The 27,746-nt window shown below is 40.3% G+C and overlaps 1 protein-coding gene across 3 annotated transcripts; it reads left to right on the top strand.

Annotated features, from left to right (window-relative positions):
- The first annotated feature begins 1,118 nt into the window (after positions 1-1,118).
- On the top strand, positions 1,119-26,008 carry NDUFA9 (NADH:ubiquinone oxidoreductase subunit A9). 3 transcript variants are annotated; one of them, XM_054213472.1, is made up of 12 exons: positions 1,119-1,268; positions 5,497-5,667; positions 6,463-6,560; positions 6,752-6,843; positions 9,750-9,891; positions 11,042-11,144; positions 11,858-11,925; positions 12,078-12,154; positions 16,631-16,726; positions 18,712-18,778; positions 21,307-21,488; positions 23,518-26,008. In XM_054213472.1, the coding sequence occupies exons 1-11, from the start codon at positions 1,211-1,213 to the stop codon at positions 21,475-21,477; spliced, it is 1,143 nt and encodes a 380-aa protein (XP_054069447.1). In that variant the 5' UTR covers positions 1,119-1,210; the 3' UTR covers positions 21,478-21,488; positions 23,518-26,008. The 3 variants fall into 3 exon arrangements, with proteins under 3 accessions (XP_054069447.1, XP_054069437.1, XP_054069427.1); XM_054213462.1 differs by having other exon boundaries at positions 23,513-26,008; XM_054213452.1 differs by lacking the exon at positions 23,518-26,008 and having other exon boundaries at positions 21,307-21,719.
- The last annotated feature ends 1,738 nt before the right edge of the window (positions 26,009-27,746 follow it).

Genomic DNA, 27,746 nt, shown 5'->3' with positions numbered 1-27,746 from the left:
GGATTTATGTCAGAACAAAAGTTGAGTTAAAATCAATTATATTGGAATCTGTGCTAAATTGCCAGAAGAATTCCCTGACTGTTCTGCCTTTTACAGTGCTGATGTTTTAAAGACTTTTTGGTGAACATGAGCACTGGCTACAGTGGTGTAAGCCAGGTTACAAAAAGAATGGCCATTTGTATTCAATGCAGACTAAAAAGCAATGGGAACCCATGGGAAAAACGAGGCTATAATAGTGCGAGTGGCAGATTTAGAGTGCCCTGTGTGTGATCTTGATGCAACATTCACAGCAGCACTTGCTTAGGGGAAAAAGTCTCAGTGAAATGTCGAAGACCGAGGATGACAGAGGGAGTTAGGAATTTTAGAGTGGTTGCATGTCTGTAATCGTAAAACTGTTTTATTCCCCTTTAAGGCTAATTTAATGAGGCCAGGTAATTCAAGGCGTTAAGTAATGAGTTACTGAAAATGTTTTCAATCAGTCCAGCTTAGTAGTGGCCAAAGTTACTGTCATTTAATTGTTGGACATGGCTCGTTTCCCACTAGACGGGCACTCGGAAGCAGGCGCAAGGACCTGTGAAACAGCAGTTTCTCAATAGAGATGAATAAGTATTTAAGCTCGGGATTTTCAAATGCACCTGCACGAGTTGGGGGGTGTGTGTCACCCTCCCTCCGAAATTCCGCTCTTGGGGGCTTCTAGAACTCCCCCTCCAGAGCTATGCGTCTACGACCTCAAGCGTCCTTCCCCAGCCAGGCCCCGACTGCGCGCCACAGCCTCCCACGACGCTCACCCCGCCGCGGCCTCGCCGTCCCCCACGGGCCGGCTGGGCTCCAGCCCACCAGCTCGGCAGCTGCTGCGCTGCCAGGGGCTACGACCGCCCGCGGCTCTGCTCAGGGACCGAAGACGGGGGCTCGGCAGGGCCGGCAAGATCCCGAGCAGAACCGTGGGCCCGCATCGGCCGAGAGGAGCCGCTACCCGCCGCTGCCGCCTCCCCTCAGAGGAAGGTTGACCAGGGGCGGGGCCGCCCGCGCGCAGAGGCCGCACGTGCCGCAGCTCCGCCCCGCGGCGGGGGGAGAAGCACGGTCCCCTCTAGGCGCATGCGCGCTGTGTCAGAGGGGGCCTGCGCAGGCGCACTTCCCCGCCCTCCCTGCGTGCGCAAGGTTTGACCCTGTCGGCGTGCCGTCCGACGTGGGGGCTGGTGGGTAAGGCAAGATGGCGGCCGTGGCTCGCTGCTCTTGGGCTCCCCGCGGCCTCTTGCTGCCAAGGGCAGGTGAGTGTCACCGCCGGCGAGGGGCCGCCGCCGGGGGGCCGCCCTTCTCCTCCCCTCCCCGCGGGGAAACGGCTGCCCTTGCGCTTTCCACCCGAGCCTATACGGTGCTAAGCCAGCTACCAGCCCGCGGGCCGCCCTTCTTTCACCGCGGCGTCCTCGGAGGAGAGACGAGTGAGGGAGCCGGCAGGCCGGCGCCTGGAAATCAGATGGTTAAATTAACTGTTTGCGGCAGAAATGGTCCGCTTTCTGCTTGCCTTCTCTGTAGGGAACGGCGGTTTGTAGCCCAAAGGGTTGCAGACTGCTGTCACAGACGCACAGTAGCTTGTCTCACTGGGACCGTTAAAATCTCACTAAGGGAAGTGCTGTCCTGCAGGCTAAACGTTTGGATTCCTTTTACGATTTCTTGGGCGACCTTGACATACTGGCCATGGTCTGTAAGCATGCTGAAGCACCAAAATTGTATTTAAAGCTTGTATTTGGGCCTTTGCTGCCAAAACAGAACCGATTTTTTAGATAAATTGGTGCTGTGTGTGCTCCTCTGTTGAGTAAGTGGGGAGATGGCAAACAGGATTTGTTGGCTTATAAAGGTGAGGAAGGAATTTAACACACTTTTAATGGGAGCAGTGTGTCTTTTCAAGAAGATGGTTCTGGTTTATTGTGGATATTTAATTCAAATCAGTGTTTTTAAACTGCTTCAGATACAGATTGTAAAAGTAAATTTCCAATGATAAGCAGACTCTGGTTAGTGGAGAAGATGAAATCTTACTGCCCTGCAGAAAGGAGCTCTGAGCAAGTCTGTGTTACACAGAAGCACAGGGTTTTAAGCAGTGCCACTCAGTCTAGAGATATTAACATGGGCTGTGAAAGCTGTATGGCTCTGTTAAGTTATGTAGTCTGGAGTTAATAAGGGTTGTGTTATGACGGCTCCATGCCATGTGGAAGGTCCTGTACTGGTTGTGAATCATGGTGAGGATCTCTCTAGCCTGGGTACCTTGGGTCTCGTGGTTTTAAGGATACTTAAAACTCAACTTTTTTTGGTAATACAGTAGGCATTGGGCGTCTAGCCATAGATGGTGATATATTGTGACAGATATTGTACAGTTATGGAAAAAGAAAAGATGTATACCCATGAAGACCTTACAGCATAAGGCAAGCAGTAACAGGTGTATACACACAGGTGGGAGAATATAAGACAGTAATTGGATGTTATTTGTTAGTGTGACAGTTACAGCATCCTGAAGAGTGTAATCAATAATTTTTTGAGAAATAACACCAAAAAAGCCATGAAGCAGTTGAAAGACATGTAGAATTTTTTTCAGATTAACTTACTTGTCTTTTTTTACATGTGTTAATCTAATAATACTTTTTTCAACAGGTACTCACCGTGGACTAAAATCTTGTTGCTTTTAGGTTTTACATTATAAGGATTGAAATGTTCCTATCTAAAAGTAATAGAAATAGTGTTAATTCTGTAAATACGGATATTGTGTAGTTTTTTGGGGTTTTGGGGGGGGGGTTTCTTTGGTTTTTTTTTTACAAACCTTTAGAAAGAGAATTCTATATAAACGAAGTACTGAGAAGGAGTATGGGTCATCAAGCTTTCTCTTTCACCATCTCAGCATACCATGTAGCTTTTTTGCATACTTGAAGGAATGCTGCTGGTTATAAAGAGCCCAGTCCTGAAAAATAAAGTAAATAACAAAACCTTATTTATTAGAACACAAATCAAGGTAACAAGTTTATCCAACCGTCTCCCTCAGTGTTATCCTTTATGCTTTCACTCATACTGAGTTTGGTTAATCCCCATTCTCTGGGTACCCATTACATAGCTACAAGCCTTATTCTGCATAGAGTATTCAGTGTACACTCCTGATTTCATTTGCAAGTTTGTTCTATTGTAATTTAAAAGAATAAAGAAAAAAAAAAAAGCAGCCCTCCTCTCCAAGAGTTTTGAATGTAAAAACCTAGGGAATAGGCTGTGTGTTTGTTGTAGTCTCTGTCGATAACATTGGAAGGATAGTGTGGTAATGTGTTTTAAGACATCCTGTATTAAAAATCCATTGAAATTACTATCTTCACCTCCGCTGTAATTCCACAGAAGTATACACAGAGATTTTAGAGGGCAATGTTAAATTAACTGGATGATGGGAAAAGCAGAGAGTGAAGATAGGTGGTAAATATGGCAGTGAGGAGTTGGCATATTCTTTAAAACTTCAGTTTGAAGTGTTGTAAGTTTAAGTGAGTAACTTTAATATGAACATATTGTTTCACTTTTAAAACTGCATGCCAGGTTTTTAGACATTAATTGGGTGCCTCAGCAGTGTGTACTTCTGTAAACTCCAGCAGATCTTTGACAAATGGAACAGGGTTTGGGGGGATTTTTTGGGTGGTTTTGGTGACTTTTTTTTTTGGTGGTTTTTTTGATGGATGCTTATCATAGGTTGTATTTTCCTTCTTTCTCTTAGTTAGTCTCATGGTCTTGGCTTCAGTAATGGAGAGGCCCTACATATCTGCTACTTTAAGACAGATGCCATGCCCAGTTTCTGAGCTTGGACCAGTTCATGCTCGGTTCCTGAGCTTGGACCTATTTTGTAGGAGAGTTGCTTTTTAGGAAGTCATATAACTACTTGAAGATAGGTAATATCTTATCTTGTCCTTTTTCTATCAGCCAATTGGAGTATAGTTTCTAGGCACAGTACATTAGTTTGATGAGCGCAAGTATGCTTGCAATTGCTTTATTTAGTGAAGTGAGTGTCAAACTACCTTTCAGAACAAAATTGGAGATTTGGTATCTTTTATTATTCCACTTTGGTATGGAGAGAGGAGGGGTAGACAAACTTCTGGGTAGAGAAACACTTCCTTCGGGCACTAAAATCTTGCTGGATTTTCTGGTTTGAATTCTAACAAAATTGAATTTATGACCAAACATACCCTGTCCTTTCTGTCTTCTTAACATCACGGCTACATCAGTGCCACTGTGTAACTGGTAATACCTAACCATATCAGGATAAAACGGACTGCTTTAGTGTACAAGTGAGATTATTTTGTTGTTGTTTCCCAATGCATCCGTCATTCTGATATCAAATGCTACTCTTGTTTTCATTATGATTCTTGCTACTTAGTTTTATATGGGGAAGATGAAACTTGCTTATTCTTATCTAGAAAATGCTTATGGCCATGACTCACTGAAAGTTGGAAGGTCAGTTACTGGTTTTCTATAACATTCTCAAGCTAGTTTTCCAATGACAGCTCTTATAATTTGCTCTTGTCAACAACCATGTGTCTGTAATGTGTTAATGCACTCTACATCTCATCTGTTCCTTTCTTTTTATGAGCATGGACACGTAGTGGTGTTGAATACTTCTAATTTCAAAAATCTCTTACAAGCACTTTATTTCCTGCTTTTGGCTAACTTTGTTGGAGAGGGCGTGTTTCTTCTCCTCAAACTCCCTATTGGAGCTACCTTGTCAATATATGCGAATATCTTACTGATCTTCTGTTTCCATGGCTTTCAGCTTTTCATAGCTCCTTTCAAAAAGGAACAGCTTTGAGGCAATATTTTGTGCATCATGGATCTGGCTCTTTGCATCTCTTCATTTCCCTTCACTCCAGAGCTATGATATAGGGGGATCGCTGCTCCTCCAACATTTGAGTCTGCTATATTTAGACTGAGGTAGAAAGTTTGGTTAACTGCACCTGGAGTGATTCTAAGGTCTTCGTCCCGCAGTTCCCAGACCTGGAAGCAGGATGTGGATGTACTTGGGTGGGACCTGCCTGTAAGACCTGTAGCAAGTATTCTTTATTTGCTTAACCTCTGTGCTTCACCTTATACATCAAGGACTAATGCTAGACAGTTAAGCTTTAGTTGCGCTTTAGGAACTGATAACCTTAGTCTGCTCCTTTTCTGTCTTAGAATAAAGTCTTTGACTTTTATCATAGAATCATAGAATCTTCATGGTTGGAAAGGACCTTTGAGATCATCGAGTCCAACCATACACACACAAAAAAAAAACAACCAACCAAACAAAAAAACCCAGCTCTATCAAGCCTACTGTCCTCTGGCCTGTCCAGATATTTCCAAAATAGCCTGGCAGGAGTCTTGACATGGGAAATTTTGCTGAGGGAGAAGAGAGAAAATGTATCTTTAATATGAAAAATAGCATCAACTAGGGTTTGACACTGTACATTTTAGCTTATATCACATGCTCTCTCCTGTTTTATGTTGTAGGCCCTGGCACTTCTGTGTTAGCTGCAGCACCATCTGTGTTGCATCAGCACCGCCAAGTTCATCATGCGGTAATCCCTCATGGAAGAAGTGGACGATCCTCTGTTAGTGGCATTGTGGCCACTGTCTTTGGGGCTACAGGTTTCCTGGGACGATATGTTGTCAACCGTTTAGGTAACGTTCCCTAGGAGCACTAATTAAAAAAGTTAAGCGTTTAACAAAACTCTTAGGTTTTTTTCAGGTTGCAGGATTATCTAGAAATCTTTGGCATCTTGTATCTTAAAAGTGAAGAAATATTTTGAGTGATACTTCCATAATGCTAAAGTGCCAAGATGTGACAATTAGTAAAACTGTTTTAATCTAGGAAATTTAGAAGCTTTAGAACATGATTAAAGTAATTAAAATAAGTCATTCTCCTTCAAGTACTGTTTTTCCAGTCTGTAAAATGCATATCTTAGGAGAGGTACGGCACTTATTTGATTCTTCTAGTTTTAACTTAATTAGGACATTTCACTAAAATGTTTGCAGGAATTTGGTTGGAATTCTTTAGAATTGCCCTTTTGAATTTGAGTTTCAGAAGATAACTCTTGCTTTTTTTTTTTTTTTTCCTTCTCTCCCTGCAACTTTAAAAAAAAATGCAAATATCCTTAGATGTGACACATTTTTAGGTATTAGACTATTTTATAGCACACACTGTGACTTTTTTTGTTGTTGTTTGTTAACGAGCTTATATTGTTTGTCTTACAAGCTCAAATATTCAAGTATGTCCTTGCTGTATCCAGTGTTGTTGGTTCAAAAACTTACTTCTGTGCTACTTTTAGCTTTGCAGATAACTATTCAAAATATCTATGTGTATTTGTTGTGCTTTACTGCCAGGGAAAAAAAGAAGTTTTGTATATTCAGAAGTTCATCTACTTAAAGTTAAGTAGTAGTTTGAGATAAATGAAACTTTTTTTTTTGAATGCTTAGGTCGCATTGGATCTCAAGTAATCATACCCTATCGCTGTGATCAGTATGACCTCATGTATCTGCGACCGATGGGTGACCTGGGGCAACTTCTCTTCTTAGTAAGTCTTTTGCTTTGGCTTTAGATCAAATACAATACCATCGCTATACAAGGAAGTCTGTTAATCATTCTCAAAGTCAGAACTTCAGCTATTGTTTAGCCTCTAAATGGAAATGGTGTGAAAGATCTTTCTTTGATTATGCCTATTTACACATTATCTCATCTTTTTCCCATTTGATGCTCTGGTTACAGGAGTGGGACTCTAAGGACAAAGACTCTATCCGAAGAGCCGTGGAACACAGCAATGTGGTCATTAATCTTGTTGGAAAGGAATGGGAAACAAAGTAATTTTCCTTTTTTTTTTTTTTTTTCCCCCCTCCCTATATAGATAGATTATAGTTTTGTACCAGGTATTGGACATTGTAGCTGTATTTTACAGCATGCATGCAATATGCAGTGACACTGACATTATTCTTGGCTTCTACAAAAAAGCAGAACTGAATTTTGCATATAAAAGTTCTTCCCTTTCTTTAAATGGTTAACTAGAATCCTGGTTGTGATCTGCTCTTGAAAAGCGCATTCTTTCTATAATTTTCTAGTCTACAGCTTTTTTTCTGTCAGAGAGTTCAGTGTACTGTTTTCATACATCTGAAAGATGTTTGTGGGTGCCTTCCTATAGCTGACAGAGGCTCACCAGTTTCTGTGAGCTCCTATTTATGTTGTTACAGAAGTGGGCTTTCATCGTGTCATTTCGGCATAGTGATAAATTGTGGCCTACTAGAATAAGCTGTAATCAAGCTTTTCCTGTTCTCTGGTAGATGTTAATAAACAGGAATAGCTAATGGAGAATCCCTAAGATTATGATTAATAACATCATTCCTTGATAGAATTTTGGCATAGACACTAACAGCTACATAAGCATTTTTTGGTAATAATTGTTAAAAATAGTTCCTTTTTGAAATCTATTTAAAAAATGCCTTATTTATTTTTGGTTACAATACCTGTAATAGCCTTTTTTTTTTTTCACGTGTGTGCACTTCTGTCCTCTTTATTTAAAGCCTTGTGCAGAACTTCCAGACAAAAACTCATTAGTTGTGTGATTTGCCTTTATATGGTACATAATTTTGCTATCGTAATAGACAGAAACAAACGTAGATATCGGTTTCATCTGCATTTACAAGCCTAACACCTTTGTTGTTCTTTTTTTGCGAGCAGCCATTTGGTGTTGTATTCTCAAATTGTACAATTATTTTTCCTAAAATAGTATGTCTGTTGGCAAGCACCTATTTCAGCTGTTTCTTGTCTAGTCAAATATTGTCTAGTCAAATATCATACATAACTTCTGAGAGACACTTTGATTTTGCATTCAAATTTGTAGAGGTACTTTCTTTTTCCGATAGTCGCTTAGCTCTTTGTCCCACTGTTGGAGTCTATAACGTAGTTTAACTGGGGAAGAGCTTACCCAATCTAAATTGATTTTGGTCTTGCGCATCTGACGAGGTTTTTAGTTCTTTCTATATCTTCTTCAGAGTTTGGGGTATAGGTAAAAATATAGAAACCAATCTGTCAGGATTGTTTTGCACTGTTACTAAATTATGAACATTACAGTTCAAAAGTCTGTTGCTGTTAGAAGAAATTTCTTCATAATGTGGGAGTGAGGGAAGAAAAGAAAGTCTGTACAGTTGGACCAAGGACAATGTAACCTCTTGTTATCTTTCAGATAGATATTTCATATGTACTTCCTCCTTGAAAATTTCTGGACTAATGTAAAAAAGTACGATTTATATAAGAGAGGGTTTCTTTGTTATTGAAAGGAAGTATGATGACAACAACAAAAAGTTAGATTCTATTTTAAAAATCCCAAATCTCCATTTGGTTTCAACAGATTGAAAAGCAGAGGAGTTTTGGTACATGTTAAGAAAACTTACCACTGTATTTCACAAATGTTCTTATAATTTATTTTATCTACCATGTTGATATCGATGGTGGTGCTGGAACCCTGAGATAGAATTCTATGGTCTGTTAAACATGAGGTCAGACTAACCATTGTAATCATCCAAAAGTCTATGAAAAACTTAAGCAGGGGAAAAAAAAAAAGAGTAAGATTAGAAGTAGAGATCAGTAAAAAAAAAAAAAAAAGTAAAGCCTGCCATTAAATGCTTTCCCCTTTGCCTAGTATTAGTGTACAGTCTCATCTGTGTATACTATGTTGTTTGAAAACTCCATAGTTACAGGAGGATGTTGTTCGTTCTTGTGTGTTTCTAAAATCTATTTTTGTGAGTAGAACAGGAGTGATGGTTCCCAGGATCAGATTAGTTACTGAAGGGTCAAAAATAACTTCTTATTTTTAAGGCTTTCTTTAGACTCCAGTGGGATCTGAAGAGCTGTGGGAGTAGATAAGGACAGAGAGAGGCATTTGGACAAGATGTTTGTTACCCAAAGCAAATGGAAAAGATGGAGCGGGGTGTTTACAAGGACAGTATAAAGACATGAGAAGCCAGTTCTCTTTCTTGCAGTCTTGGGATATTTGTAAAGAATTTTGGGATTGTTGCCAGCCTATAGTGTCAGTTCTGCTTGGAGACGGAACTTCTGCATTGTTCTTGATCAGATGCCAAACTAGATTACAGTTGAACCCCCCTAATTTAGGCCCCTTGAATGCTATAAAGTGAGGTGTTCTTTTTGCATGCGTCTCCTTGAAGTCTCTTAGCGCTGCTAGGAAATGGTTCTAACTCTTCTGTCAATGTAAAATTTTCCATTTGCATAGGCACCTGTGAGTTCTTTGCTTTGGTTTTGTCCACTTTCCCAGTGCCTAGCATCTGCCATAATTTAGGATGCTCAGAATTTTTGAGCTCCTTTGTAGTGTAATTGAGACAAATTTCAAACAGGTGTTGTAAAAAGACAGCTTTGCTAAGATTTCAGGATGCAGCACTTCTCTTAAAAAAGATAATCTGTTTTCACTTGGAAGAGTTTCCTGTTTGTCACAGACTAGGGGGCACGAGGATTTTTCCTGCTGATTTAATCTTAACTGGTGAAAAAGCAGACAGTACTATTGCTGTAATTGAAGCTTACTGTTGCATTTCACTTGCCTCATGTTTTTATTCTATGAAGGGTCCCTCATGAAGAGAAACTTTCTAACAAAGAGCATCAAGATAGGTTTTTGAAATATATTCAAGTAGTATGTAATGATTGCTGTTGGTTGGTGGGCAACCACTGTTGATTGCTCTAAAATTTGTTTTTTGCCTTGTTTTAGAAATTTCAGTTTTGAAGATGAATTTGTAAATATTCCTAAAAGTATTGCGCAGATAACTAGGGAAGCTGGTGTGGAAACACTCGTTCATATCTCTCACCTGAATGCTAGCATGAAGAGTCCTTCCAAATACCTCAGGAGTAAAGTAAGTCTGAAACTTTTTTTTGAATATATTTTACAAGAGTGAACTTTTTGGTTGTTCTTCGCCCCCCCCCATCCCCCCCCAACTGGATCTGTTTGAAGGAAATCAGTGTATGAATTTACTATGGAATGTTTTCTGCAGCTGAGGAATTTTTGAGTTACTGTGCTTATTGCAGCTAGAAATCCTCTTTAGTACTTCATGTGCTTTGAAGGGAAATAGATCTTGTGTTTCTGAAAACTCTTCCTTTCTTCCGTTTAATATCTTTGCATCCAAAATTACTGTCATTAAGAAAGAGGAACTAGCTTGGTGGTTTGGGATCCGATATCAGGCCTAACATCTAAGGCTGGAATGACCTCGCAAAGTAAGCAGTTGACACCACAATGAATGCTGCAAAGACAGACGATTATCGTGATTACAGGCCTTTGGAGTGGGACTGTTACCTGCTCTTGTACCAAAAAAAAAAAAGAAAATCTGGTTTTGGTATCCTATTATTCTTTTCCTTATTAGGAGATATAATTTTCTCTTTTTAATGGAACTGTTGTAGTTTCATCTATTTTTGTTTTATTTGAGCTTGCTGTACTCTGCCTTGTCTTTACTATAAACATTTTTTAAAACCAGGGTTAAAATTTGGTAGCTCTCAATGTGTAACAACTCTATAGGATAGATAGCTGTTACTGTATCGACCAATGTCATGTGGAAAGTAGATGGCTGCCACTGAAATGTCTAGCTGTACTTAAGCAGTTCTTGGACTGTTCTGATAATGTAGTAGGAGTTATGTAAACCTTCTGCTTGCTTCCAAGCTCTGGTCTGACATAAGCAAGAGAAGTACTTAGGTTAGGCTTCTTCCTTTTTGAACTTTGTCATTTTAAATTTGTGTCACTTCATTAGAGAGACTGCATTGTACTTTAAATAGAAGAAATGACCTACGTGTTTATGGGACTTCTGGGATGTTCTGTGAGACCTTTATCTTAGCATAGGATATCAAAGATCAAATGGTTCAGATATAAACAATTTTTGTGCTACTGATGGTGTAATTTCTTAATTACACCATCAAAAGTGCTGTAGTCAGGATGCATTAAGTTCTGAAAAGGCATTCTCTTCTAGTCTGTTCAGAATGGATCTAATGGGTGTGTTCATTTTAATTGAACGATAGGCTGTTGGAGAGAAAGCAGTGAGGGAAGAATTTCCAAATGCTATAATTCTGAAGCCCTCTGAGATGTTTGGGAGAGAGGACCGATTTCTCAATCATTACGCAAGTATGTACTCTTGAAATGATAAAGCCATGTATGATTTGTACACTTGTCTAGAGAGAACAGAGTGAAAATGTGACTTGCTTTTGAAAGGCGAAGAGGTATGTTTTGATCAGAAATGAGCCGTATTTTCTTAGCTGAAGGTGTGTAATGGAAACATAATAAATTTTCATCTCATGACTGAATTCTTTCTGAATCTAGTTAAACTTTGCTGTTTGATTCCCCCACCCCTCCGGGGTGGTGGCGTACCACTGTTTTTTAATTTAGATTGTTCTGAGCTAAGGTCTGGTCATCTTAACCCTGAAAGTATTTTTTCAAATTGGTAATGCTGGAATGTAAAAAAATGACCTGAGTTGTTCTGGTCTCAGAAGCAACAGCAATGACTAATATGACACCAACAAAATTGTTGGACAGGGAAGAGTGGAATCTGTTTCTGTCTTGCAAAGCTGAGGTATCTCTGACCCACTCTAGGTAAACAGTAGAAAATACCGGCTTCCCATGATTGTTAATAAGAAAACTAAATGTGCATTGCGATAAGCGCTACTGAAATTTGATGGTCATTCTTCCCAATTCTGTTGCTTGTTTGGTTGTTTTTTTGAAAGTTAAGTCAATTTTCAGAAGAGATCCACACTCAGTGTAGTGCAAAAGGTATTGGTTGTTTGCTTACTGAAAGGATTCACAGATTTTATTCTCAAGCTATGTATGTGTCTTTCTATCAGACATGCGCTGGTTTGGTGGTGTGCCTCTTATTTCTCTGGGCAAAAAAACAGTGAAGCAACCGGTCTATGTAAGTTTTCATTGAAAACAAGACAATCCCACATCCTCTGTGTGTGTATATTAGTTTTTTTTTCTTTTCCCCTTGTAAATCACTTCTGAAAGAGGAGTGTGTGCATGCATTCCTTTTTTCTATTGGTAATTGTCTGAATTTGTTTCTCACAGGTGGTTGATGTAGCAAAGGCAATTATGAATGCAATTCAGGATCCTGACGCTAAAGGAAAAACATACGCCTTGGCTGGGTAGGTTACTTTTCTGATTCTAATTAACTCCCAGCACTTCTTTTTGGTGTCATTTTTTGGCATGCTGCACAGTACATTTAATTTCTCTGTCCATGCACACAGTTTGAGCTGCAGTAAATTCCACCTCCTTTTTGGGAGGAAAAATGACTCAAGCTGTTACTATGAGTACTCTGAAAATCCTAGTTTGGGCCCCATTGCATTTAATGTTATGTATGTGCACACAAAGAAATAGACAGTCTTGAGAAACATGCTAGACAACATAGATTTGGAGAAAATTCTGCTAAAGCTGTGTGGAAACCACCTGGAATTAGAATGGATAGAGACTGTGGATCTTTTGAAATGCTTTGTATACAAAAGCTCCAAGTCAGAATAGGTCATTAGCATTAAGAATAAACACCATGGCAAATGCCAAGGTAATGGGTCCATGTTTTGATGCTGTAACAGCACTGGAAATGGTCTTCATACAATATATGTGGTAAAAGGAAGATTAGATTCATTAATTAGTGAAGATACAAATGATGCTGAGCAGCTCTCTTTTTTACTATTGCATGTATACCACTGTCTTCTCCCCTTATACGCTGAAAACATGCATGGGATCAGGATTTTGCAAAATGTTTATCTGAGATTACATTGTTTTTTTCCATGTTTGTTTTGTGATGCTGTTGCAGTGACAGCTCTTTATTCTCGTAGTGCAGAGTTGGCTGATGGTTTGTCTTTTACTCACATGATGTCACTTTCTTCAGTGCTGTAACTGAGCTGTTGAGGAAGGTGTTATCTTGGCAGCTGGGCTAGATGTGCAGTGTGCCTGAAAAGGCAGCAAACAGGTCTTCAAATTCTTTTGGATAATGCTGAGGAACTTCTGCTCAAAAACTAGCAAAATATGAGAAAAGCTGGTCTGAAAGGACTGCTAAGGCAACAGTAAGGTTAGAATAAGTAACTTGAAGTTGCTTTCAGATCACTGGGATGATATGAACTGTCACACTAAAGAACAAGTGGAAACAAATGCTAGACAGCCATTCAAAACCACTTTTTTAATCAAAGAGAATAGATACATAGATGTCAGATGGACACAGCTAACGCAAAACCACAAAATATAACATAATTAACCCTTTGGGTGACTATTTGATCTCTTGGGGGCAAACTCGAAGATGGGTCAATATGTATCCAAAGCCGCCTGCCACAAAAGGAAGGAGAGGCACCTGTTTCTAGGTTCATTGCTGCCTGAGCAGAAGCAACTGCTCCAACTGCAGGAGAAACTGAGATTTGCACACTAAATAGAACACTGTTGGCAGCCAGATGGAAGGGCAATTGGCTAAACTTTGAATGTATTCTTACAGTTTCAAAGTCTCATTTTTTGGCAATTTACAGAGGGCCAGAAGTTCGGTGCCCAGGTTTCCGAGGTAGGAATTCAAGCAAGGATGCCAGATTCTCACTGCAAGAAATACAGAGTTCCAGGCACCTAACAGTGACTGAAAAAACTTTGAATAAATGATGGTCTAAAGTGAAGATCCAAACCAGTGTTGTAAAACCAAAGGAACTCTGCAGCATAACCCTTGACTAAAGCTGAATGAGAAGCTTTTTTATTTTTCTAAATGGAGTTACTAGTTTGAGTTTAAAATACTAATTTTGTAAAAGAGCATTCTATTTCTGTTTTTGGGTTTTGGTTGGGTCCCATGTCCGTGTCGTGTCGTCCCCCCACCCCTCCCTTGGCTTCCTTCCTACTCTGTGGTGGAATAGAGTTTTAATGGCAGTGGTGTCATTGCTGTTTCTGAATGACCAAAGATTTGGTATGTTTTTTTACCTCTTCCACTCTTTCCTCAGTGGCATTGGTTTTGCTTCATCCACTTGTTAAATCTAAAGAGTGTTTATCTTATTTTCACATTTTTAAGTTTGGCTACACTATACATCCTTACATGATTCTTATGTATCAGGATAAAAGTGGAATTGGCTTATAGTACCTTTGGATAGACATGAGGAAGTTAAAGTGTAAGGGCAAAAAAATTGCTAAAAAAACCTGCTAATAACTAATGAAAATGAGGTTTGGTTGTTTTGGTTTTTTTCCTCGGCTGAGTAAGTAAATTTGACATTAAAACTTCTTGCTGTGTTTCTTTTGTAAGTACTGTTAACTGAAGAAAGCTTAGTATCTTTTGATGGTAGTCCTTTAGTGTAACTTCATAAATGCAGATCTCTCTCAGGTTCTGTAATCCAGCCACCTGGATGAAGTTGATAAGGAGTTTTGAGTGTTGAATTCTTTTGAATTCTCCCAAATATTGCTGATCTACCTTTAAATATATCCATTAGAATATTTTGCCCTAATTTGTTTCTACAAACTATAGTAGTAGTAATTTGGGGTTCTGTCTTTTTTCCAGCATCTATTAACAAATTTTGTTTGTGGTTATTAGCATTGCTGTTCTTTCTGAGGAATATGTCAATTGAAGGCTCAGTTTTCATGCATGCAACATCAGACCTTGATATCTTTGAAATCTGGGGTTTATCAAACTGAAATTCATGTTCTTTGTATTATAGTCTTGAATTTTTGGACTGTGTGAAGCTTTACATACTTACACAGTCTTACTCTAGGCATGGTTTCATTTTTGTGGAGGTTTAAATTCCAACAGTAATTCAGTGTCTCCTACTTTAAAAAACAAAAGGGAGACTGGAAATGAAAAAAAAACCAACCCTACAGAGTCTTATTTTTAGGGGGGCCCTACCTGGGAAGCAATCAGTTTCACGATCATTGTCATGTCAATGAGGTCTCTGCTTTAGCTGAAAAGTATAGCAAATCCTTCGGAGACACGCACGTTTGCTGGTTTGATCGTGATTAGCAGGATGTAATTTTGAAGGTTCAAACACCAAGTGACGCACCAGTGCTCAGCTGTGTGCCCTTGTGTGTTGTCATGAAGATTTTCAGAATGTTTTGGAATACCAGCAAGTTGCCTTAAAAGCCAAGGGAGATATCTGAGCCATCTATAGAGTATTAAAATCCTAAGGCAAAGACTGAACAAAAAAGTAATGGGAACTGCCAATGGTATATGTTTCTCTTAAACTACTACAGGTGTATAGAAGACTGACTGCTTCCTTCCTTTCATCTTGAGAGGGGGAATGCATCCTTTTGGGAGAATTTATCTTAGTTTCTTCCTCTTGCTTTTGAAGAGAACGGTGTGTTCTTAGTTGAGCGAAGGCAAGTGAATCAATTTCCTTGCAGCCATTTGCTACCAGAAATGGGATGTCTTGTTAACAAACCCTTCTTAATTTTACCATTTGCTTTCTGGCTTCCTTCTATTACAAACTGCCAAGTGGGCTTGTACAAATTCAGTCCTGTCCCAGCACTGAAAATCTTTTATTCAGAATTTGAGTCAGTGGTTATCTCATGGAGGAGGCACATTAAAGGTGTGCTTTAAAAGTACACAGAATACACTTTATTCAGTATGATTGTGGTGGTTAGCCTTGGCAAGCAGAGAGATGCCCACCCAGCTGCTCATTCCCGCTCCTCAACAGGACAGCAGGAGAAAATAGGCTGAAAAGCTTATGAGTTGAGATGAAGACAGGGAGAATTGCTTAACAGTTACTGTCATGGGCCAAAATGACTTGACTTGGGAAAAATTAATTCACTGTCAGTTAAAATGGGTTTGAATAGTGTGAAATAAAGACAAAAAGAATAAAGCAACACCTTTTCCCCTCCACCCTTTTCCCAAGCTCGGCTTCAGTCCTTCACTCCCAACTCCTCTGCTCCCTCTTCCTGAGCGGTGCATAGGAATGAGAAAGGGTGGGTTACAGGCTCAGTCCGTAACAGCTTCTCTCTGCCTCTCCTTCCTCCTCGCACTGTTCCCCTGCTCCATCATGGGCCCTTCCACGGGCTGTAGGATTAAACCTGCTCCAGCCTGGGCTCTGCAGGGGCTGCAGGGGAACCGCTGCTCGAGCGCCTGGAGCACCTCCTCCCCCTCCTACTCCTCTCGCCTTGGTGTCTGCAGGGCTGTTTCTCCCACTTTTTTCCTCACTCCTCTCTGCCCGTGTGGCATTTTTGGTCTTCCGTAAATATGTTTTTTCAGAGGTGCCACCATCTTGTCTGAGGGGCTCAGCTGTGCCCTGCAGTGGGTCTACTGGAGCCGAGTGTGCCCAGCATGGGGCAGCCCTGACCCCTGCAGCTCCCCCAACAGTGCCTGGGCACCAGCACCCAACACGCTGACGAAGCAGTTTTGCGATTTTTTGACTTACACTGTTAAGCATCACTGGTGTCAGATGATATGTTTTTCTAACTTAATCCCTCTCTATTTCAAACGACACAGAATCTGGACAGCCAGATTTTTTCCCCTCTCGTGAGTAAAATGACAAATCTGGAAAATCATTTAAAGAAAACATGTCCTTGGTAGGCTTGGATGGTGGAGGGCTTTAAAAATGTTGTCTCTTGCTGCAAATATATATACCTGACATACTGGTAATGTTTGTTGATTTTTACTTTTTTTTTTTTTTTTTCAGACCTAAGAGATACCTCCTTTACGACATGGTAGAGTACATCTATGCCGTTTCCTTTCGAACCTTTCTTCCCTATCCGCTTCCTCGTCCTCTCTATCAGTAAGTGAGACCCTTCCTTCATGAAGAACGTGGGATCCACCAGGCGGTACAGAAGCATAAATAACTGTTGCCTTGGTTATTTAATGTTGTCAATTGCTTAATGCAGTAGGACTGTAGAAACTGGCTTTCCCTAGGTACTCTTTAGCTAGCTTGAGCCTTATGCTCAGGCACAGGCCTGCATTTGATGAACTAGTGTATCAAAGGTGTACTTGTAATAAACTTAGTATAACTATTTATTCCAAAGTCATTGGATGGCTTTGATGAGTCAAGAAGTAGCAAAAGGTCCTCAGTAGAGACAATCGGAAGCAAATTAAATGAACTTTTCATAGTACCACAGGGAAAATCTGTGTGTATGTTGCTGACCACAGGCCCTGACAGATTTTTCTGCAGCAGATTAAGGTATTGCTACTGTCAGCTGTCCTTGCAGTCTGGTGAGCACTGCCACCTTGGAAACAGAGTTGGGATAAGGGTGGGTGTGGGTATTGACTGACTTTCCAGTTCAGCCCTTTGTATTGATTTGAGTCAGTGTTGGAAATAAGTTTGTATTGAGATGTTGGCCTGGGAATTTGAGCAGTGCAGTTGCGAGCATGCACTTCTTTGTCTGTGATATGAGGGCAGTGACATCTTTTCGAAGATAGTAGTAAAAGGGGGGGTAATCAGAGAAAGGTGTAGCATCACTTCAGTTGACTACAATGGATGGACTGTGCTCTGTTTGCCTGCACTGAACTGCAGCTGTACATTTTGGCCTCAGGGGGCACTGAGGACAGAAGCCGATTTGCTGAATTGCAGCTACTGAGTGAGTAATAGTGCATGAAAATGTTCAGTATAAATCTGAGCCTGGGCCTAGTCCTTTAAGGCATAATCACATCCTTTTAAAAAGCTCCGTCAAACAGCAAATGCTGTTTCAGAAGCTGCCCTCAGCATGGTTGAGATGTGTTAATGCGCTGGTCCTCCTCAATTTTAGTGCAATGCAAACTAATAAGCTAAAAAAGTCATCAGTGTTAGAAGCCTCCTACCAATCTGCTAATAGGACTCAACATTGGATTCGTGTAACTGGTGACAACATCTTGAACTGTTGTGGCTGTTTCTGAATTGGTTGTAGAGGCATCGGGTTAACATGGCTCAGCTGACGCAGGGCAGCTTGTTAAAAGGTAACTGTGTGGGTGATGATTAGTTTTATTCACACTTGCTGCGGTCTTTATTGTGTTTTTTTTTTTTCCTTTATGGGCTAAACTAAGTGGTATTTTATATTTTTGAGAAAAGAGTGCATCTAAAAAGGGGGATACGCCTAGTTCTATTTATGTGCAGTAACTTGGTAACACCCTAGTCCGCCAGGTGAGCACTTCAGTAAGAGATTCTACCTTGAATACTGTTGGTCCCAAGACACTGAGCAAGAGCTGTAGTGTTATTTTCTTTTCTCTGGCAGATTTTCTTTTTTACAAGGGAAACTTAATTTCTGGAAACTGCAAATATACTAATCCTCATCCTTTTTATAGATGCAGATTGCTCTAGATTCCATCATCTTGTTTGTACCGCTGTTAACTCATTTAGTTGTCAGCAAGCGTGTTTTCTCATGGAGGCATTGAATCAAACTTTGTGACTAATTGGATTACTGCCTACACTACTAGGGAACAGAGTTTGGAGGAAAGGGGCAAGACTGAACCCTCTGGTGTGTGAGGAATTGGACGTGGAGGTTTATTTTCCCACCCGCTAATGCTCACTTTTACTTCTAGATATCTGCTCCTCCATTCCCTTCCAAGGTAAAAGAATAGTTCAGTAGCAGGCTGTTAAAGTTACCAGAAACACGACTAAGAACTTGCTGGTTGGCACGTTCACTGCTTTAATGAATGCATAGCTTGCAAGAACAGCTACAGAACAAGCTCTTGCTCACTGTCTATTAAGTGTGAAATATTTTTACCCGTTCTTGTTTTCTTCTGTGCATCTGGATAACGACTGTACTTTTGCAATACTCTTTCTGATTACAGTTTAGTTGCAAGATTCTTTGAGATTAATCCGTTTGAACCATGGTTAACACGAGACAAAGTGGACCGGGTAAGTGTAGGACAATCCACAAGTTCTTCTTGGGAAATGTGTCATTGTGTATTTGTAACTTGCACTTGTAGTTTTCCATTCAAGGAGTACTGAAAGATGTGTACATCATGTTGTGTAGTATTTCAGTCAGTTCAGTGGCTAGAATTTGATTATAAAGAATTGCTTTCGTACTGTTTGGATACTACAAAAATTGAATTTTTAAAGGTGTCTGTGTATAACCTTCCTCAGAAATGGTTACAGTTCCTGTCATACAATTGCTGCAGCTGCTGTTCTGCAATCTCGCTCTTATTTGTCCAAAACTGTTAACAGTGCCAAGGGGATACACTGTCCAAGGAATCTGGAGATTCCTCTGGTGTAGTCTTACAAAGGCTTAGTAAGAGAGAGGGACTAGCAGAATTTTTGTTTAAAAGGCATCCTTATGATGTAGTCTTTCCACTAGCATTAGTGAAGGAAGAATAGCTAACATATTTCTTTAAATACGTTTAAGAAAGTAGTTGAAACAATTGGTGAGAGGGTTATATAGCAAGAAGTAACATGATGGGGGCGGGGAAAGGGCCCAGCCTTCTTAAGTGTTAAAAGTGGTCAAGGCTGCATGCTTTGCTGTTCCCATGTCCCCTGCCCCCAAAACACATGCTATTGACAACAGCAAAGCCAAAGTAGAGATTGGATGTGCAATGTGCAGCTAACTCATTCAGGGGAGTGCTCCCCACTTTTAGGTAACTAGTGAGTTTATGTACCTCTAGATGCATTAAAATCACTTACACCATCCAGATAACAGCATTTTTAACAAAAGTTGAACTGACAGCGCTGGATACAGCCCAGATTCTGACTTAACATTAGAATGCATTTCTTGTGAACATGTTGCAACGTCACGTTTATTCATAACTGCTCAGAGTGTCTAAGTGGGGGTGGAGAAATATCTTGCAAAAAACCCAACTGCAAGTGAGGAAAAAGCAGTAATTTAGCAAGTATTAATGTCAAAACAGTTGGTATATGTGTAGGTTAAAAATGATAGGGTCATGCCCTTTGACAGACTCTAAGCTTGCTGCTCTCTGAAGGCTGCAGGTACTCTCCCAACTATTTTGCAGATTTGGAGTTTTAATGCCTTGTTTATGATGCACTGTCAATAGCCTTTTTTGACCTGATTGTCCCCAAATTAATTTGAGAGAGGCTACTGTCATGGATCTGGGAGAACTGGGTCCTATATTTAAAGCTGCTCACTAAATAGCTGTGAGCAATTAATTTCTATGTTTACATTCCTCCATCTGTGAAATAAACCAGTTTCCTGTTCTGTTGAGAAATAATTGTGAAAAACTGTGGACAATGTGTAATAAAGGAGTTAAGCTTATTCACAGTCTAGTGCAAAGCTTCCCCCCTTCCCCCGTACTAGAGAGAGTTGGCATTGTAGTTCTGTTGGCTGTCTTGACCTAGGATGTAGATATAACATCTCCTGAAAACCTTACTGCTAGCTACCTTTGTAGTTTATAGAGTTATGCTTCATAAAATAAGCCTGAACAAAATCACTAAAACTACTGCAGTTCAGCTAGAGCATGGGTAGTGTAAGAGGGAGTTTCTCCATGTCGTTCCTGTGTCTGATCATTCCTCTTTCCCAGCTTTTCATCCTTAAGTAATCTACACAAAATTAGATGTGGTTGACTTAAAGACCTTTCAAGGAATAATAACATAAGAGAAGTTCCCATTTTCTGAGATTTAGGGCATGTGTGTTGCAAATACAGTAATAGAATTAAATATTTGTCCTGCACATGAACCTGTTGTAAACCATGAACAGAGAAAAACAATCTACCGATGGTGATAATTCAACATACGTTTTCTTGACAAAGCAGAATACATATAACTGCCATGCAAATATGCACGTATAAGCTTGCTTTAATTTTGTGGTTGCAATGTAGTAATCTTCCTGATAATGTATACCTGATGGAGAGAAAAGGAAGACACTTCCTGCATGTCTCACCGCTATTTATTCCTGAATCTAAATCTGAACCCTGAAGGACTTTTTGTCAGATGCAGAACATCTGTATCTCCTGTTGAAATACACCGGGTACTCAATACCTTGTATAATCATGCTATAGTTCTGTAGGGCCACATTGAATCTTTACATCCTCCCAAGGACAAACACTGAGACAAAATTATGATGGAGGAACTGGGACTGACACATAGCTGGCTGAGTCCACATTTGTGTTTGAATAGTTCTTTAGATCCAGTACAAGATGCGGCAGGGCGTTGTATTGCGTGGTTCTTCTTGGGGGAAACAGCCTTGCATAAGCAGCCTTGAAATTGCAGTAGAATCTCCCAAGAGCTGCCATTTGTAGAAAATTGTTTTGAGACTTATTAAAATGTTTCTAGTACTAGGTATTTATGCTGGTTTGTTTGTGTAAAAGAAAAAAGGCGACTTCAGATATAAGTACACGATACTTTTTTTAGTACGTGAATAGTTGCATTGGCTGTAATGCTGTTCATTCTATCAAGTGAATTCCATCTCTTTTTTTTTTTTTTTTTTCTTTTTAAAGTTTCACACAACAGACATGAAGTTTCCTGATCTTCCTGGTTTGGAAGACCTGGGTATTCAACCAACATCACTAGAACAAAAAGCGATTGAAGTTCTGCGCCGTCACCGCAGATACCGCTGGTTGGACGCTGAGCTGGAGGAAGCAAAACCAGCTAAGACATATCCCATGTAACAGTTGATAAGGTGGTTACTTAACACTTCTTAAACTGCCTTTGTATGACCCAATTTGTTTGGAGAACTGTGTACATACTGAGTAAAATACATGAATCATGTAAACTATATTTCACCAGTGTTGTCTTTTTAATTATGGAAGACTGTCATTGAAATGCAGTTTTGCTCTTTAAAAGGTCATGAAAGCAAATTTATGTTTGTTGCTTAGCTCATGAGCATTAAAATATTTTGAAGGTGTCTTAACATTAGTCAGTTTTTCCCTTGGCTCTCAAAGCAAGCGTATCACTGAGCTTTAGTAAGTGCTCAAGTGTTTTGAAGAACATTGCAGTTCAGGACTATGTGGCCTAGAATATATCCTTTCAATAGGGAGAGCTGGTACTGCCACCTATTCAGGTCATGAGGTCTCAAATAAAACCCCGTTTTTAAGTTCTTGACTCTTCCGAGCTTTGTTTTCTGCCCTGAGCAGAACTGTTACAGAAAATGCCAACCAACATGGCACAAGCTGTTTCTAAGGTCAAGAAGTGTCAGTCAGACATGTAAACAAGTTGCTACATGTCATCTGATCTCTTGTGATCATTATGTGTGCTGTGGCTCATAGACATGAGGAAATGTGTCATTTCTTCCATTTTTTTGTGAGAAAGTCTAATCATTTTTAGATCCTCAAAGCTTTTATGTTCTGGGACATCATCTTTCTTTTGGTAAGAGGGGTAAGCTTTGCTTCAGGATTAAATATTTTCAGCTGTTTTAAGATCAAAGAAAGATCCCTGCCTGATGTGATCAATAACTGTGCTTTCTGTTTCCATGTTGGAAGAGCTGCTGGAGGATTTTGGTTCAATTTGGCAGGTAGGGTGCAGCTTAGAGATGAGTACGTCTGTGCACAGAACTGAGCAGAGATACAGATCTTCTATATGCAGTGCAGTGTTCTGATGGCTTCATGATGTGAAAGAAGCCATTTCTTGAATCAAGGAGTGAGCAGCTAGTTCTGGGAGAAGGCCAAATCGCATAACTAGAATGAGTTGAGATTGGTGAGGAAACTGGTTTTAAAGTGAGTCTGAGAGGGGATAAAATTAGTGATGGAACATTCTATGTTTTCACCTCTAAGCTTGCTACTACTTGCTGTTGTTGGATGTGAAATTCGAGGGAAGGAACTGGAATAAGTTGAACAAATGGGTATCAAAGGTGGGAGTCTAATGGTGGAGCGGAAATCTGAAGTGGAGACTGGGATGGATAGGTGGTGAAAAAAGAGAGTAGCAAAGAGAGAACAGACAGATTGAGAAGAACAAAAAGGTCAAGGTTAGGGAAAGCACAGAAGTCTCTTGATTCAATCACACTGATTGCTAGAGCCAAATATCAGAATCTTACTATTTCTGTGTCGTTGCCAAACTACCATGAAACTCCTGGGCAAAGCGTTTCTATAATTGCATAATAATGGCAAAACATTCCACATTTTGCTCTTCCACATAAAACCTATGCTGCTATGTTTACTCTGTTGGGAAGAGTTAGGCTCTTGTGATAATATGAATTTTTTGATCCTGCCTACTATGTGTTTAATTTGGGTCTCATAGATTGTTTATTTTTCTTTTGATAATATAAGCTCAGTTGTTTTAAAAAAAAGTCTTCTGAATCAAACATTCAAAAGTTAGGGCAAACTAGTAGTGAAGTGCATATTGTTAATAATTTGATCCTTAAGTTTTATTATTTTTCTGACTGCAAGCTTTTTTCCATAAGAACCTAACTGTAAATAAGTAGCCTTGTTAATGCTCATTTAATATGCGTGGCCCTAATCTTGATTTCTTGCATTTTATTCACATCCTGTCATGAAAACAGTAGTATTCCTGAACTGTTTTGCAAGTGCCACATAGAGTACAGAGATGCACAATTGTTATGATAGTCCTGCACGGATAACAAGCAGTTTCCTTTTTTAAGATGGCAAACTGAGACAGAAAAAACTGTCAAAGCTAATGCTGTGATGTTAGGTGCTGATGTTGAAATGCTTACCATAATGCGATCGTTTGTTGTTTTTTTTCTATTCAAAGCACAGCTTCAGTTCTGCCACAGACCACTCCTACAGGATCTTAATTCAGACAAACATTAGACGGAGAACGTGCAGGTGATGAATATCCATGAAAAGTTTGCTTTAAGCAGTTTGCTCCACAGCAGATGGGAATACTAGCGAAACAGAGCATCACATCAGTGCTGAGCTGCTGAAAGTTTAATTTTCCACAATATTTTGCCTTCCGTAGCACTTCTGCTTCCTAAGTTGTAGAAATTACAGTGTGTTTTCTCATTATTTATCTTTCCAAAGCAATTTCTGTAGGATTCGCCGATGTTTAAAAAAAAAAAAGTCACTTATTTTGTAATACCGTCCAGAATACTAAAATTCAGTTTCATCTGTGTTTTTTATGCTTACTCGTTTATAAATGAGAGGGTCTTCCTACTTACCCTGTCCCTAGTTTCTCAGCTTGTGATAGTTTTTCAGCAATTTGCAAAGTACTTAAGGTCCTTGATAAGTATGGACTCGACACTTCCGTGTAACGCCTTTGTGAGGGATGTCACTCCAAGAGGCGTGGAAAGAGGGGGCTGTTGTTTTCCACCCTCCCCACAAGAGGTCACTGGTAGAGCAGAAAGTTGCAATGGTCTCCAAGCGTGCTGGGTGCTCCCACTTTTTGCAAGCTGTCTCTTGCTCAAGCTTTGCCATTTCTCCCCTCTGTTCCTTGCCTGCCCACAGACAGAAGACTGTCCAGAGAGGGATTTTTCAGCTCAGGCCCAAAACTGTACATTGACAAATTTAGGTACGGTGGCATGATAAAATACGGGACTGTTACAGTCTCTGGCTGAAAGGGAACCTTACTTTGGTCCTTTCCCAGCACCCAGTGTAATAATCTAACCTATAGCCCACCTTCAGCCCTCTCTAGAGGGTCTTGTGAGAAAGTAGACGCTGGGCAGCATCTGTTTATGGGCCAGATGAATTATTTGCATGGCTGTGTGAGCGTATGTGTGCACTTAGGAGACGGATAGTTAAGGACCAATAAGGGCTGGAGAGTCGGTGAAGATAATCATGCTGGCAGTCATGTTGCAAATATGTGCGTATGTGTGTATATATCTCTATGTGTGCATGTATGTAGATGTGTATGTATACACACCCCTCCCAACCTTGGACAGTCTGATGGGAAGTATATGCATTTCCGTGGGACTGAGAAGAAAAAAGGTGTTGCTAAAACATCATTTCTCACATCTGGCACTCAGGTGGCCTGAAAGGAAAAAGTGACATTGAGCAGAAGTGCCACTAATTTGATTCGTGTTCTGCCTCGGGGCACCAGTATATCTTGGATGAGGCGAAGAGAAATTGTAAGGATTAGGAGAATATCGTGAGGGATTACTCTAATGGTAACGGGCTTATTCATATAAATTAGAGCACCTCTATATTTTGAGTTCATGGGGGAAATATTGATAGGTGTTATTCTTTATTGGGAAGATAACTGCTGTTGTTATTTTTCAGTATGAAAGGCGGTAGGTATGGAGAAAGGAGATGGCAAAAGCAGAAAACAACCTACTTTGCTTTTTGAGATCCCCATGCAGGTAGGACTGGAGGATACTTGCGTTTTAGGAACAGCTTGTGTGGGTGAGACTAGTGTCTGCATCTAATGGTGGAGAGAAGGATTTGGACCTTATGTTTGTTCAAAGACTGTATATATCCTAAGCAATTAGGACTCTGGTTTGGACTTAACTGCTAATTACGTGCATATTTATGCTGAAAATATGATAACTCTTAAATTACACTGTTCATAGTATATCGCTCCAAGTTGGAAGAGGTGATGGGCATAGAATTAAGCCTTCCTGTCTGTCTGCTGCTTTATTCTTGCCTTTTAATTTTTCTTTCTTGACTTACTTGGAAAGCCTTAAAACTTTCTTCAGTTGCTTAGAGGGCAGATGGTTAACGACTGAGAAGAGCATTCACGCTGGTAGTAATTACTCTGTAGTTACCTCTGTCTCCCTGCTGGTTTCTCTTCGTCCTTTCTCCCTGCCCTAAGTGATATGCATGGATACGCATTATATGAAATGAGGAGATCAGAGGACTGCTATATTTAAAGGAATTCTGCTATATTTAAAGGAATTCAAAGTGTTATAAGAAGTCACAAGTAATTCATGATGGTGTAATTCAGATATGGAGGCAGAAGGTGAAGGACACTGACGAAGTGGCAAAGGAAAGCTGGTGGCTGAGCTGAGAATAGAGTGTCAGTGTCCTGCTATGGCTTCTTTCTATCCTTTTAATGACTAGTTATAGCCTGGGACTCACTCGCCCGAAACACCATTCTTTCTTGAAAAAAGCTTACAAAGGTGGTAGTATCAAAATTTTTGTAATAAACAAATGAGACCTTTTGGAGGAGAAATATGAATGAAGCCAGTTCTGGATTCCTGTGAATCACTGCTGTTGCTTTTCTTCGTGTTTTCTTAGGCCTGTTTTGACACACATTTCCACTTTGGCTTGTATATAAATCAGCAACAATAAATCACAGCTGATCTACTTCCAAGATTTTGGAGAGTCGTTTAATGTTAATGGGCAAAGCTTATTTGATTGTGGGGTTTTTTTGGGTTGTTTTTTGGGGGGTGAGGGGGCTAAAAGTAGAAAACGGAAATCATCTTTCTCATTGTCACTAGGGAATCTCTTCCAGATCCCAGGGATTTTGTTGTTGGGGTTCTGGAGAAGGGCATAGAGTGCCCGGTTTAAGAAGCACATACAGCAATGTGTGTGCATCAGTTTACACTCTGGATTGCAACAGTCTTGATTAGAATTAAATCGGCCAGTAGTCAGAGCTACTGCTTAGAAAATGCTTTTCTAGGTTTTCCACTCCTGCAACTTCATCGACCAACACTTATGCTCTGGGCTGATAAAACTGATTTTAAAGGCATTAAATACTTTCCTTCAAAGTTTTATGTTTTGTGTGTAGATATGTATGTGTGATAGGAGTTTTTTTAATACTTCAGCTTTGCTGGTGTAGTACAAGAAGGTAGGACTTCCAAGGAGAAAGGAAGGAGATAAAATAATGGCTTCTGCAGAACAGTGAGAAAAACAGGAATGTAAATTTATGGGACAAGTTTTATCACGGCTGTATTTGTACTCTGTTCATCTTCTTATGCCACTACTTTTTCCTCTACATAGAGTGGAAAAAAACAATCATAGAATGGTTTGGGTTGGAAGGGACCTTTGAAGGTCACCTAGTGCGACTCCCCTACCATAAGCAGGGACATTTTTCACTAGATCAGCTTGCACAGAGCCCTGTTCAGCCTGACCTTGAACACTTCCAATGACGGGACATACACAACTTCTCTGGGCAAGCTCTTACGGTATCTCACCATCCTCATCGTAACTTTTTTTTTTTCCTTGTGTCTGATCTAAACCTCTTTCACTTTAAAACTGTTGCCCCTTGTCCTGTCACTACAGACCCTGACATCTCTTATAAGCTATATCTTTCTCGTACGCCCTCTTTAAGTACAGAAAGGCCACCAGAAGGTCTTCCCAGAGCCATCTCTTCTCCGAACAACCCCAACTCTCTCAGTCTTTCTTCATAGGAGAGGTGTCCCATCCCTCTGGCCGTTTTTGTGGCCCTCTGGACCCGCTATAACAGGCCCATGTCTTTCTTGTACTGGGGACCCCAGAGCTGGATGCAATACTCCAGATGGGGTCTCACGAGAGCAGAGTTAGAGGGGCTGAATCACCTCCCTCAGGCTGCTGGCCACATTTTTTATGCAGACTGGGATACCATAGGGTTCTTTATACGATAGGGCTTTCTATATAGCCCAGAATACAAAAGGATGTTAACAAAATCTTGGGTTGGACCATCTCTTTCTGTTCCAGTTCTGATGCACTGTCCTTTCTTGTAATGGAAGGCTCCTGGTGTCCCTAGGAGCCTTCCATGGGGAGGTTTCTACCATGGAGGATAAGAATTCCTGAGTTTGGTAAAAATGCCACCGACTTCAGCTAGCATGAGACTTTCGCTCAGTGTTTCCTTGTTAGCTGTGGAGGGTGCGGAGCGTGCTTACCAGCAACCCCCAGAAATTTTGCATCTTAGAAATCGTTTGCCCTCCCTCCTCTCTTCAGTGTGTCACGGCGCTATCATCCGGGCTGTAAAGGATCATTCTTTGGTCCTGAAGGTGGGTGGAATAGTACAGCTCTTGTAGGTACGCTTCTCTCCTGTCCACTCCAGTATACCCAAACCATGCAGAAAAAAATTCATATTACCAAAGCGGTATTTTGTTTGTACTTTTAAG

This window comes from Rissa tridactyla, chromosome 1 (assembly GCF_028500815.1).
Source record: "Rissa tridactyla isolate bRisTri1 chromosome 1, bRisTri1.patW.cur.20221130, whole genome shotgun sequence".
In the NCBI taxonomy this organism is placed as follows: Eukaryota; Metazoa; Chordata; class Aves; order Charadriiformes; family Laridae; genus Rissa; species Rissa tridactyla.
The sequence above is the reverse complement of the archived record's forward strand: the minus strand, read 5'-3'. Positions and strand labels throughout refer to the sequence as shown.

What these genes read in the sequence shown, in the direction of transcription:
- NDUFA9 (XM_054213472.1), top strand. Translation starts at nt 1,211, where the DNA reads ATGGCGGCCGTGGCTCGCTGCTCTTGGGCTCCCCGCGGCCTCTTGCTG. An exon ending in CCTCTTGCTGCCAAGGGCAG is followed by an intron (nt 1,269 to 5,496) that starts GTGAGTGTCACC and finishes TTTATGTTGTAG; the next exon opens with GCCCTGGCACTTCTGTGTTA. An exon ending in ATTTCTCAATCATTACGCAA is followed by an intron (nt 11,145 to 11,857) that starts GTATGTACTCTT and finishes TCTTTCTATCAG; the next exon opens with ACATGCGCTGGTTTGGTGGT.